Source organism: Diabrotica undecimpunctata, chromosome 7, assembly GCF_040954645.1.
Source record: "Diabrotica undecimpunctata isolate CICGRU chromosome 7, icDiaUnde3, whole genome shotgun sequence".
Classification (NCBI taxonomy): Eukaryota; Metazoa; Arthropoda; class Insecta; order Coleoptera; family Chrysomelidae; genus Diabrotica; species Diabrotica undecimpunctata.
This window is the reverse complement of record NC_092809.1, coordinates 130,769,953-130,785,062: the sequence shown is the minus strand read 5'-3', so window position 1 is coordinate 130,785,062 and position 15,110 is coordinate 130,769,953. Positions and strand designations below refer to the sequence as shown.

The following is a 15,110-nucleotide window of genomic DNA, read 5'->3' as shown; positions in this document are numbered from 1 at the left end:
CAAAATAAAAGTTGAAAATTTGCCATTTTTTAGCTAGACGGTAATAGTACATTAAAACCATGCACCTCATACAACAAGATCTTTTAAACTAATCCAAATACTAGCCAACTAGGCCACTATGCCAGACTTTGTCAAATGCCTGTGAGATTTTCTTTGTCAATTTCAATACATATTTACAGTTATTTTACGTCCAGTCTTGTCAGAAACTCAATAGTTAGCAATTTTTTCTACTGGATGACTTTTCTCTATATAGTAATTAGTTTAGAAGATGTATTTTTAATCAAAGAGGTTCTGAAACTATTTTCTTTTGGCATGTCTTTTGTTTTTTTTTTTCACTTGGTTCCACTTATATATCATTAATCTTCTCCTGATAATAGCATCTTTACGTTTCTCTGCTTCCTTTCATCTGTTTATTGTTAAATTTCTGGAATGTCTTATTTTCGTTTGAAAAGCTTGAGATTTTTAGCTTTTATCCAAAAATTTCTAAAAGGAATTTGAAAAATCCTAACTAATTCCTTCTGGGAAGGTTAAAATGTAAATTTTTGGAAAACAAATATCAATGGTATTTTGTCGAAGGCCGAATTTATTCATTGCTTTATTACAAAATTAGAACAAATCGGTAATCTCTTTGAACCAATACAGAGTAGATACATAGTGAGGGACGTACTGTTCTCCACGTTGGAAAAATTAGTAGGCAAAATTTGTTTAGTTACATTTACTTATATTTATGAATTTTATCTACTCAAAGTAAATTAATAAAGTTTTTTTAACATCCGATATTTTACTTCTTGTTTAAGGATCCTGCGCTGATGCACTTGAGAACAGGACCTGGTCCTGGCCCACCGCCTCCTCAAAGTCACAAGATGAGTGTAACGCCACCTACAGATCTACACAAGAAAGAAGAACCACGATAGCATCGACAGACAGTGGTAATGGCCGACGACGAGGGAATTTTAAAATACGAAATGTTGTAAAAGGAGAGGCACCAAAAAGAAAAGTAGATGGTTCGAAAAATCAATGACAAGCTAGTTGAGTTGAGTTGAGTTATTTCGTTCAACGAGAAAGTTTTGTAGGCTTTAAAATTTTGGCAAATCTCGTCACTACAAAAATGAATTTTGGAGACTTTTTAATTGCTTCGAAATTTGCTATTATTTCACAAGAAACAGATCAGTACATTTTAATGATTAAAAAAAGAGTTCTGTAAAAAATGGCAAGTAAATTTTCGTTCCATCTACTTCGTTTTCTTTTATTTTTTTTTTATAACAAGTGGAACAACAAATTTGAGCATTTTTTATATTTTAAATGTGATTTGAAAATGTATTTTAAGTGGGAGATGCTGATGCTTGAGTCTATTAACTGTAGAACTGTGAAAATTTAGACAATTTATAGCTTTTTATGTGTAAAATGAATGAATATCAAATATCGGTTGAATCTTGTCTTGTCTTGTATTTTATCCATTTTCTTAACAATCTGTATGATTTTTAGATTGGCTTCGGCTTGTGATCCTCAGTGACCAATTATTTTTAATTAGTTTTGTTTTTATTGTATCAAAATCTTCTAAAATCAAAATTTTATAAGGAAAAAATAGTTTTTTATACAAAACCTAGCCAGAAAACAAAAAGTCCATTATAGTAGACGAGGCGGAAGTTAGTATGACACGAGATGGAATCTTGCGGCTCACTTATTGATAGATCTTTTAATAATAAGTTTTAAAATTGCAAATTTTGGCGATAAATGAAGAAGGATCACATGCATGTATAGGAATCTATAGCGTCGCAGAGTTATTTTTCTTCAAAGAACAACAGTTTGGAAATATTAGGAGCCATACCAACATACCCCAAACAGGAATAGGGAAAATAACATTCAGAAAATCGGCTTTCTGTTTTTTGGATAATTAATATTCTCCAGTTTCTTCTTTGATATTGGTAAAGTTGATTTTATTTAACAAAATGTATTGATGTCTGAATAAAGAAAACTCAAAGAGCTATGAAAAGACAAATGTTGGGAATATCGTTGAGAGATAAAAAGAGGAACGAGTGGATAAGATGCAAAACCGAAACAACAGACGCTGTCGAACATGCATTGAAATTAAAATGGAAATAGGCTGGGCATAACGAAAGATATCAGGATGGAAGATGGAATAAAGAAATTGGCCGCTGGAGACCATATACTGCAAAAAGGTCAAGAGGTCGACCGCAAATGAGATGGAAAGATGACATTGAGCAAAGCGCAGGTCCAATGTGGACAAGACAAACAGAAGACAGAGACAAATGGGAGAGGCCTATATTCGACACATGAATAGATTTTGGGCTATAGATAGATAGATTGATTTCTGAAGTTTTGTCTTTTATTTAGATTTGGCAACGCCGCAAAAAGCCGTTATTCGTGTATGATGCTGTAAATTTTAATAAAATACTCAAAATCTATAACCTCCATTTATATCTGGACCAGATTGAAATCCTTTGCTATTGCCTATGTTAAACGACACTTTGAGAACCAAGTTGTGTTTCAGTGTAAAAAATTTGGATCTTCGATCAGGATGAGTCGTGAACGATCCATCCACAATCATTATTTATTACTTAATATCACTGTAAACAATCCATCATTATTTATTACTTGATGCTATTCACATAAAAATGTGATCTCAATCAAAATGTACCTCCGTTAGTCGACTCGGCAGCACAACGAGCTGACAACACTCAATTCCGTCGTGAGTAGTATAGTCTGCACATGTAGCGTTGTTATAGTCAACTTGTGCGCTCGTTCTCATATGCGTGTTCGAATAAACATAATATTGTCATTATCTGTCAAATGATTACAATTTCAAATACTATTTTAACTACAGTTAGTATTTCTCAGCATCGAGTCTCTCAAACAGTGTTTTAATCAAACAAAATAACTAAAAAATTACAAAATATCAGCTTAGACGTAAATTTTTTACAAATTCATAGTAGTTCTATTGAACCTTGAAGGTATAACCTCGAGTAATTTTCAGAAAATTTAAATGTTAGCGACCACATTTTTAGGATTTTTTTTTATTATATGATCTCATATAGCATAATCAAAAGGGATGTCTAATAAAATCCCAGAAGATATTTTTGCAATGATTTTATATATGTGTGTGTAGATTTATGCATATATAAACGGATTGTATGCAGAATGTTTCAAAAACTAACAACGGTTGTCATATTTCAGGTGAATGTAACATTTACATTAATATGGACGAAGGAGCAAATGCCAGAGGAATGGACAGTTGGCCTCATACAGCCAATATATAAAAAAGAAGATAAGAGGGAATGCCAGAATTATAGGCCAATTACATTGCTAAATGTAGTATACAAAATTCTTTCTGGTATAATCTACAATAGATTATTAGAATACTCCGAAAATATAATTGGTGATTATCAAAATGGATTCAGACCAAATAGAGCCACTACAGATAACATATTCATACTAAGAACGATACAAGAAAAAGCTTATGAATACGACATAGACCTATATAATATGTATATAGACTTTAAACAAGCTTTTGATAGTGTGAAAAGAGACAGAATGCTGGAAGACCTTTGTAATCTAGGTATACCTAAGAAATACATCAGCCTCATAAAAATGACGTTGCAGGGTTCAAAAGCCGCAGTCAGAGTAGATGGAGAACTGACTCCCCTGTTTAACATCAACATGGGAGTAAGACAGGGAGATGCCCTATCAACCATGCTATTCAACCTAGTTCTTGAGGCAGTCATCAGAAAAACCAATATAACCGGCCATATAAACACCAAATCAGTACAAATTACTGCATATGCAGACGATGTAGCCATCATTAGTAGGAATAAGCCACGACTAATGGAAGTGTTCAAACAAATTGATCCTGAAGCAAGAAAAAGAGGTCTCAAAATAAACGAAGCAAAAACGAAGTATATGACAGTCAAAAGAATAACTGACAATGAAAATAATATCACAATAGACAACTATACTGTCGAACGAGTGGATGCCTTTACATATCTCGGCACAGAAATCAATCAGAAGAACTCCGTAAGTAGCGAAATTAATGCACGTATTTCCAGCGGGAATCGTACATACTATGCTAATAAAAGATTGATGACATCAAAATTATTAGACAAAAGAACCAAAATGACTATCTACAGAACACTGATTAGACCCGTAGTAACCTATGGATGTGAAACTTGGGTAATGACGAAAAAAGATGAAGCCCAACTCAGGATATTCGAGAGAAAAATACTGAGGAAAGTATATGGCCCGGTACAAGAGGAAGATGGCACATGGAGAATCAGGAGAAACGACGAGGTTAATGAGTTAAATGAAGGTTATGACATTGTAAGATTTGTGAAAAGTCAAAGACTGTCATGGCTGGGACATGTGCAGAGACAAAACGATGCAAAAACAACAAACAACAACAAAGAAAATATTACAATGGAAGCCCATAGGAAGGCGAAAAAAAGGAAGGCCCAGAACGAGATGGTTGGATGACGTGGAAGACGACCTGAAAACAATGAACATAAGACAATGGAGAAGAAGGGCACAAGAGAGATCTGAATGGAAGGACATAGCTAGACAGGCAAAGATCCATCCAGGGTTATGATGCCAAAAGAAGAAGAAGAAGAAGTAACATTTACGGATAGAACTGTTGCGAAATAACTGCAGATACGAAAATCATGTAGACGGTTTTTGTAAGCGTTGGATGTTTATGGTTGGACTCTTAAAGGTACCTACAAGGGGACACTGTGCAGGGCTACAAGGACAATGTACGAACACCGAATTTAAAACCACACACAATTTTCTCTCTTATACGTTGCTTGCCAATATGACAAACTAACTAGTAACTCTCTAATAAATCCTTCTCTTCTCTACAATGTGCTATGTTTACATGACCTTTTCCCAAGGGCACATCACAAAACTTGTTTGTACTTACCGTTGTTTATAAGTTTTATTTAATCAATATATTTCACATACCTACAGTTTTTTAAAATTAATTTCGCACACTTCTGAGATGTTCTGTGGTAGAAGTATTTGTCAATTATAGACTTCGAAACATTTCCGGTGACACTGAGATGAAAAGATGAGGCTATTATTAGATTTTGAACTACCCCTGATTGACGTTTTAAAAGGACAACTCAAACGCAATGATAAAATAAAATGGAAATAGTAATGAGACGTGGCATGATAAAGCTAAGAATTTATAGTAGAAGAAAATATCGATCGAGAATATTGATCGAGAAAGCACATATGAAATATTTACAAGTGAAAATTTATATTTAGAAATGGACCAAGATTAAGAAGAATGTTAAAATTGAGGAAATTTTCACGATGTGCTCTTGATACAATGTATTAGAATACTTTCATTATCTAACGAGTGTGTTATTTTAAACGTATATACCCTTCCTTATTTTTGAAACCTACTCAAATCTTGGAGATCTTTTCACACGAACCTTATTCGAGAAACATATGTCATAATATAGTCACCAAAATATTCGAGACGTTTTGTGACAGTTCTTGTTAACGAATCGGTTTTCGCCGGGTGTAAATCCGGCGTATTAGCCGGAGCTATGTCAGGTTTATAGTGCTGCTATTCTTGTTAGCGGTACTGGACGGCACTATCATTCGATCTTCGGATAACTGCTGGTTTCTCCCTCGGCAAGTCGTCCCTACATCCGGAAGACTACAAGTTGAATTTCGATAGTCAATAGACGATGATCAAGAATTATTTTAAATAATTATTGCATTTAATGCCGGAGCTTTGGATACGGATCTTCGTATCTTTACAGCCTTTACAACCGGCGTGGTAAAAAATCGAGTCAAGTAGTTACCAAAATATTTGGGACTTTTTGTAACGGTTCTTTTTACGGAACCGGTTTTCGCACAGGCCTAAATCTGCCGGATTACCCGGAGGTACTTCTGGTTTACAAGTGCTTCTGTTCTTGTTAGCGGTTCTGGCCAGCACGTTAACTCATCATCATCATAAGTGGCTCGACAATCCGTTGTGGATCTTGGCCTGCTCACAACGAAGTCACCACTCCTGTCGATTCCTGGCAACTTCCTTCCATCTTCTGACCCTTTGAATCTGTAGGTCTTCTTCCACATCATCAATCCATCTCCTTCGTGGTCGTCTTCTACTTTTGTGCCCTCTGGTTTTGAAAGCACGTTCACTCCATCGTCGGGTAATTGCTGGTTTCTTCCTCTGCACGTTGTTCATAGATCCGATCGGTAATGCTACACACTTTGATAGTCAATAGATTTCGGTGTGAAAACGGTTTGTATCATAAAATAGATGATGATCAAGAATTATTTTAAATAATTATTGCATTGGATGCCGGAGCCTTGGACACGGATCTTCGTTTTCGTCTTTACAACCGGCTCGGCAAAAAACCGGGTCATGGTGTCACCTAAACATTGGGGACGTTTTGTAAAGGTTATTTTTAAGTAACCGGTTTCACACGGGAGTAAATTTGGTGAATTAGCTGGGGCTATGTCCGCTTTACAGTGCTTTTGTTTTTGTTTGCGGTACTGGCCAGCAGTGATCGTCCTTAGATCCGATAAGACTACACATTTAACTTTGATAATCAATAGACTTCGGTGTGTAGACGGTTTGTATCACAAAATAGATATTGATCAAGAAATATTTTAAATAATTATTGCACTTGGTGCCGGAGTCTTGGATGCCTATTTTCTGTTTCGATTTACAAAAAGGCCGGTCATTTAGTCACCAAACCATTCGGGACGCACTGTACTTCGCCGGATCGAAATCCGGTCGTTAGCCGGCGCCATGTCCGGTTTAAAGTGCTTTTGTTATTAGTGCAAGTCAAATTACTCGTTCGCCAGGTAGCAGCCGGTTTCTTCCTCGACACGTCATTCCAATACCAGACAAGACTACACAGTGACCTGTGATAGCCAATAGACTTTGGTGTATTCCCGGTTTGTAACTGAAAATATATTGATGTCGATCAAGAATTGTTTTAAATAGTTGCCGGAGACTTGAATTCGGATCTTCGGTTTCGACTTTACAGCCGGCTCGATCGAAAACCATGTCGTTAACAAGACCGCTTAGTTTCTATTTCCCAGGGGCGTAGTAATAGGGATTATTAACAATATAATAAGATCTTAATTTTATAACTACCGCTATATTGCTTTTTAAATTGTGCTTTTTTGAAATATTCTGTTTGCAACAAACCGTCGCTATCCCTATAATGTAGATATGATCTTGAATGTCAAACGAAGAGTACCACTGTAGCTTTTTGAAATGTAAACACGTGATTTTATTTGTAAAAACAAATTTTGGAAGCTTTTTATTTTTAATGTGAAAGCGTAAAATAAAAAGATTTTTTGATATCACGTCACATATTTTTGAGTTTTAGAGAAGGAGGAAAATTAATTATATGGAGTTATCTTTGAGTTTATTTTGATGTTTACCGATCTGATATGAAACATCTAACAGTTGAGAATTAAACTTGCACATATTTGGTTGAATGAGCATATATCTATCAAATTAACCTTAAAGATTATTTTTTAAATATATCTATACTCTTTTGTATCAAATGCTTTCCTTTTTGTTCTTTCGCGTTCATGATTTGTAGATCCGCTATTAATGTTTAATCTGTTTTATGTAAATCTCTTTATTATCTATATAATATCATTATATATAATTATATTTATTAGTTTGTCTCTGCACACGTCTCAGGCATTCGGATATAATAATCGATTCTAGGACAATGTAGAAGTTTTGTTGTATTATCGTTCGCAAACGTCTATGTTTGGCACATTAGACAACTTGACTGCACAGGTTGAGTTGACTTTCTTAATTCCTAATTTCATAGTGCTCTTTCGCACGGTCCTTTCATTTCTATTTCCAGCACAAATCCTCTAGTTTCTCACTTCAGTATTAATCTTTACTCCTTTTTGACTTTACAGGTCCCACTATAATTTTTTTAATATTCGGTTTTCAATGACTATTTTCCTTTTGAATTCTTTAGACTTTGTCTCTCAGCTCGATATTTTGTATTTCTTCCTTATTTTATTTTATACGCATAATTTGTATTTTTTCTGATCCATTGTTTTATGTTAGCAATTGTTTGTTCTATTTAAAGATTATACCGATATCAAAATCAGGTTTTAATAGTTTTAACTGTTTAAAAATAAAATCTTCCAATAATTCTCGTACACTAGCTACTAGATTGTAAATATTTTATTAAAATATTCTATTTTATTTAAATATTTCAAACAACATACGTAAAACGCTTTTTAACAAAATGTACAGTACCTATTGTTGTTTACATTTCACAGAAGCCGTTAGAACTTTAACCTGTGATTACCTTACAGATTTTAAATTTGATATCGTAAAAGCCGAGGTGCAGAAATGTAAAAATTGTAATTTATGTAAAGTTTACTTCTTTGAAACAATAACACATCATGATGTACATAAAGTCGAATATTGGAACACTTAACTTAAGCTTTAACTAGCGTTGAAAATTTCAATACGAGCCGATAAGTGATATTAACTTCTGATTTTATCATGTGTTTTCTGTGTTTTATTTGTAACAGTATTTAATCTTGTTTTAAATACCTTATATTGGACGTCTGTTTTGGTAAGATAATATTGTTCAAAGTAACAAGTTACTAAGCCGAAGAATTTTTAAGTGCAAAATATTTGAGCAAAATTTGCCTTCTTATCGACTCTATGGTACACACTCTCATGAAATTTAACCTTCACGTCATAAAACAGAATCCTTGAACCCTCTATTCACTAGTTAATGTTTCTCCTTACAGCCCGTTATTCACCTGTCTGTTTAATACTACTGCTATATTAAACAGTGCCCACGTTAGGCGCCTATATATTTTGTTTTAACATTTTCAGAAAGCCATTTGTTTCCAAGTGATCCATGTACCTGCCGATAGTATAATTGTTTTTTAATGTACGTGGTTTTTCATTTGCTCTTTATTCAGTTCGATTCCAACTTCATTAGCAGTATCTTACTTACCAAATATATCGCTTTGATGGAAAAGGCATTCAACATTTTGGAAAAAAGAAATGGAAACAAGCACCGATTAACAAGCTTTAGAAGATTAAAAATACAAGAAAGGAAAGTACAAAATATGTACACATATCTTGCATACTAAAGAGACCAAACGGGAATTCATCGTCACTGCTGCTACAACCCTCGATCGCTTTAAATCCAGCCTCGAGCTTGTTAAGTTTTTGCCGCGATTCAGTCATATTCATTAGCAATTGCTGCTTTTTCTCACCAACACCATAGTTCCATATAATTTTTAATCTGTGTGTCTACTACTCCTTGGCTGTCACATAAGTATTCATTTTTGAGGGTTATGTTGTTGTGATCGTCTTGCCCGTATCAGTCTACGTATTTTTGTGAGAGTTGTCACTCTTTTCCCACCCTATATACATTTGTATGCGCTCTAGATAAAATACAAATTGTATAAATTATTTGAAGTATTACTGAAGTAAAGATTTATTCTCATTAACAACTTGTTCTATTCATGCTTCCTTATTTAGTTAAATATCCTTTGAACTATCTCTAAATATGGTTTGTTCCAAGTCGGTATGAAATTCTGTGCAAACACATTTCAAACACCATATTTGCAAAGTGTATAGTCCTGGGGAGAGACGATGTAACGTTTGAAATACTGATGGTAGATATTCAAGTTTTATTTATTAAGGTTTGTTTGTTGATAGTTGTTTCATTTTAGATTTTCTTTTCTTGTTTTGAATCTCCTAACTTTGTAAGTGTTTTGTTATGATACAATGAGTTGAGGTTTTTGAAGCTGTGGTTTGAAATTATTTCTTCTTGATGTTTCTCATGCGGTTGCACTGGATATATTAAAGGCGATGTGGCACTGATGGAACTTATCTTCAGAGTTGTGGCTGATCGTTCATTGAACTTACTAACCCTTGGTCTATGGCCTTTCAGAATTCTGCTGCTGTCATTGATAAAACGACGGGGGAAAATAATTCCACAGCATGTCACATAAGCTTGAAAGTCTTCATAAATATAAATGAATTATGATTATAAGTGACAAAGTTAAGACTAAATCATCACAGTGTGTATTTTACAATTTGTATCACGAATATTTCAGTTTCCTATACCATATTTTTCAAAAGGGAATACAATTTTATCCATCCTTATGTTTTAATTATATATGTTAAACCTTATTGGCTTGTCTTGTATATTTGATCAATTGTGCGGTGATGCAGTGGTGGTAACGACAAATATTTGATTGTATTAGACTTCGTCATTCTGTTTATGTAGGTGAAGTATTAAAACTGCCTAAAAAGTTATTGTAAATAATATAAAAAGCTTATGAACGTTTTTAAATATTATTAACTGTAAAGAAGAAATATTGAACAGTTCGTTATATGCTATTTTTTTTAATTTAGGTTTTGTTTCTTTTTATCCTAATTTATTTTGTAAATATTATAATTATTTAAGTAATTTATTTAAGACTGATGACTTATCATCTTTTCTTCTCTAATAGTTATATCTTTTTGTATTTAAATCTTGTATTTGTAGTCAAAGTGTTGGTAATTATGTAGGCTGTTAAATATTCCACGTGAAAAATAATATCCTTTTCTCAAGAATACTTAGAAATCTTCAACATTTTGACACCGATACATGTAACAATAGTTGATTTTTTTTTAAATTAATTTGTTATTTGGTTTACTTTGGAAAAAGTATGCACCACAGTACAAATACATTTTTCAATATTTTAATCTTTTTGTAGAATTTTCATTGTAATGGGTACTGTGGTACATACAAAAGGTTGTGGATTCTCTTCCCATTTGTGACATTGTAAGCTTTTAAATAAATAAGTCTTAAAGGCTAGTTTGTGAATAACAGAAACCCGCAAGGTCTCTAATTCGTGTACACATTAAAAACATAGAGGTTGTTTTATATTTTCCCATACTGTTCCACAATATCGTAGGTTGCGGTTGATAGTTTATGACGTATTGTTAAGATGTGGGACACCTGCTAGTAGAAAATATGCACAAACTGGCCTGTAAATCTCCTGTAGATAAATGCTTTTTAAATAAATTTCAACATGTAGATAAATCACTGTGCTGTATTCAATGTTTGTTAGGAAACAATTTTTTATGTGTATGATTCTGAAAGAATCGCGTGATGTAATATATAATAAATATTATTGTTTCTATAATATTAGAAACATTAGTCATAATGTTGTTTTTTCTTGAACCTCACCTTCCCCGTCCTATCGTCGGAAGTTGAAGAAATGGACATTTGAAATACTATTTAATGCAGTATTGAATGTGTAATGTGTAAACAAGAAAACATTTTATAAAGGGTGTTTTTTTAGAGGAATAGAACTTTGAATTGGAATAAAAAAACACGATATTTTAAATTGACATGAAATTGACTTTACTTTATTCAAAAGATAATCTTTTCGCATTATAGTTTAAATATGATTTTTGGCATATGACCGCCATGGTTGGCTATGCCGTATATCGGCAATAACGCGGGCGAATGTTATTCTCGAAGTGGTCAATCGTTTCAGGCTTATCGGCGTAGACTAGCGACTTCACATATCCCTACAGAAAATAGTCTGGCGGTGTCAAATTACACGATCTTTGAGCAGTGGCGGCTTTTGGGGGTAGGCAGGATAGGCCGGGCCTATCCAATAATTTTAAGAGCTTCAAAATTAAAAAACATATTCAAAAATTATGTTAATGCATGTAAATAACTTTTAAATGTACTAAATCACTCAATACATTAGCGTCAGTTAAAACAACTATGTTATTATATTACCACAGAAAGCATCGAAACGTATTCAGGCATTTTAAATATCATTAATAGGCCCGATCGGAACTGGCCGACCCAGCTCACATAAGATCCCCGTACAAAAAACGTTTGAAGTTATGCAGCTTGCCGGACAGCCATTATTATTGTCGTGTTTATGCTTCCTGTTTAGGCACCAGACGATCGGGCCTACGGCGACCATTGTTGTCACTTGTAACGTAATTATCAAATTGTAATATAAATTTTCTTTTAAATTATGATAAAAAAAATATGCAACATAATATATAAATGTAACATATTTTTAAACAAACACCACAATTGCAAACAAGTGCACGGTTGCCCAAATAAATTTAAAAAAATTCGTAAAATTCGAAGAAAAAAAATCACATTTGCTTGATTTCTATATCGCCTGATTGTATGCAACTTATATATTGTGAGATTGTTTTATAACTGATACATAAAAATGACTGAAATTGATGGAAAAAAAATTATTATGAATGAAAGGCCTACTCCAACATTGCGCATTGACCAAAAAAATGGGAAAAAGGTGCGTACTTTTAATTTCTCTTGGTATGATGTCTACAAATGGTTGTCTGGAAGTATTACGAAAAATAGACTATATTTTTGGCCGTGTTTATTATTTTCTAATAAGAAATGTGTATGGAATTGTGAAGGATACTTTGATTTAATAAATATGTCTGCCTCCTTAAAAAAACATTCCAGTTGCAAGGAACATTTAAGTAATTTCCTCTTGAAGAATGTACAGAAGAGGGCGTTTTCTGTTCGGGATTTGCTAAATGAAAAATCAAAAATCGCAAAAATTAGATACAACGCAGAAGTTAAAATGAACAGAGAAATCATTAAAAAATTAGTTAGGGGGGGGGTCGTGACCCCTCCCTCTGGATCCGTCACTGATTACACATAGCTATGTGTAATTTGCTGGCTTGGCCTACCCAAAATTTTACCACACCAGCCGCCACTGTCTTTGAGGCCAATTAACAGGTCCGAAAGTTGAATAAATCAATTGTGGCACGAGCTGTGTGACATGTTGCGATATCTTGTTGAAACCACAGCTTCTGTACATCATAGTTGTTCAAATGGGGAATAAAAAATTCAGTTATTATGGCTCAATATCGGTCACCATTGACTGTAACCTACTGACCAGCATCGTTTTTGAAGAAGTATGGACCAGTGATTCCACCAGTTTTGTTTGTTAACATAGAAAGTGAGCTTCATCGCTAAACAAAATTCGCTTATGAAAATCAGGATCAACGGCAATTTTGTTTTGGGCCCATTCACAGAATTTACGACTTGCTAGGTGATCATGTAGCTTTAATTCTGGTACGAGTTGAATTTTTTAAGCACGTAAACCAAGATATTTCTGCAAAATCTTCCATAACGTGGATGGACATATACCCAACTGCTGTGCACGATGGCGTATTGACTGATTCGGGTCTTCCTTTATGCTACGCTCTACATCAACAACTTCTTCTGTACGCACTGCACTACATCTCTGTGCATGCGTATTATCATTTAGAGTAAACTTGGTGGTGGTTCCATGGTTAATCGTATTAATTGCTCTGATGGACGATTATGTTGACCATAAAATGGGTGTAGTGCACGATACGCATTTCGAACAGAACCATGATTTTCAAAATAAATTTGCACAATTTGGAAGCGTTGTTCAGGCGTAAGTCTATTCATGATAAAATGCCAAACCAAACTCATCCCCCTCCCCTAATCTATGACCAAACTAAGCATAAATCACTTGACAGCTGTCAAAGTGGCCGCCAGTTAAAAAAGTGTTGCCAACTTACATTTCTATACCTCTCTAAAAAAAACACCCTTTATTAACGGTAACCACGCTATGCGATATCACGACAATTAATATGAAACCACACATCATTATGTCGATAGCTGGGAGAGTGTTAAATTGCCAGTGAAATTGTCTATCTCAAGTTACAATACTTAGTTCTTTATAAAATCACAAATATTCTTGTAACGTAACTCATTCTTTTTGAAGTGAAAACTTCTTATCACTCGGTTTGATGTTTTTGCATGGGCCCAAAATAATATTTATCGTGACGCGAAATATCGACACGCCTGCAGTAACTTTGCGGTATACAGTAATATACATAATATACACTTATTATAAAAGTAAAATAATATTTAACAAACGTCATTTTATTTTTTTATAACAACTCCAGAACGACTGATTTGTCGAGAACAACAAATATTTGTTGAAATCCAAGGAAGGTTTAAAAGGTGAGAAAATAAGATGGAATTGTACGCAGAATAGGAAAAACAATAATTTTAGTTTCAAATCATGAATGTGTTGCCTGTGTGAGTCCATTTCAAATAGGTAAAAATAAATAAAATAAGACTTACAATCAATTTAATTTTACCACCAAAATGACCGGTTTCGCTTACTACACTTTGCTAAGCATCTACAGGTCTAACGGTACCAGGTAAATTAAATGCTGAAATTACAAAGCCCACATTAGGGTGCTATCTTATAAAGATAACAATTACAGTAATTATGCCAATATTACATGTCTGTGATTATTAATATGAATAAGATTAATGAAGCAGACAAAGTAAAAACCCACAAATTGGTATAAGATAATCTATTGAATTGAAATAAATTAGTAAATAACCAAAATACTACTTAAATGCCGGTACAAGAATTATTAGAGAGATGGGAAGATGAAGTCGATGAGGATGCCAGGAACTGCCTGGGAACGCGTTCATGGAAAAGAACAGCGGTAAATAGAGATGGTTGGAGAAGCCTGTTGAAGGAGGCCAAGGCCCGATTTGGGCTGTAGCGCCATTGGATGGATGGATGGACAAGAATTATTAACTAATGATTCGTGAAACATAGTTCAAATCCTGGATTGCTGGTGATGGGTGATCATCTCGTCGGTATACTGCGAAAACCAGGTAAATGACAAATTTTAAAATATTGAGTTAAATATACCAAAATTTTCAGCTTTTTCCGCTCTACATACAGGTAAAACCCAATAAATGATACGACCTACCATTCAGCAGATAATTTGTGTAATAAACAAATAAGTTACACCTAACCAACTTTTCATTTTCAAATAAAACAATATAGCGCTACTTACTTCCATAAAATTAAAGTTCTGTTGCATGTAAAACAAAGTAAGCCCACATATACTATTATGCCGGACAACAAGATATTTCTACTACTGCATACCATATTCAGTAAAAAGGTGATAAGTGTCTCTAATACATTTTACGTGTATGATTTATTAAAATTTCTCTTTCATATCGACTAGTAAAAACCTTTAAGTACACTTACTTCATTCT

General features: G+C 33.8%; 1 protein-coding gene across 5 annotated transcripts in view; it reads left to right on the top strand.

Moving 5' to 3' along the window:
* The window catches only part of LOC140445836 (uncharacterized), a 630,732-nt gene extending 625,887 nt beyond the window's left edge, over positions 1–4,845 (top strand). For all 5 annotated transcript variants that reach the window (XM_072538213.1, XM_072538212.1, XM_072538211.1 and 2 more), the window contains one exon: positions 798–4,845. In XM_072538213.1, coding sequence (XP_072394314.1) covers positions 798–914 — 117 coding nt within the window. In that variant the 3' untranslated portion in view covers positions 915–4,845. The remainder of the gene's footprint in view (positions 1–797) is intronic.
* The last annotated feature ends 10,265 nt before the right edge of the window (positions 4,846–15,110 follow it).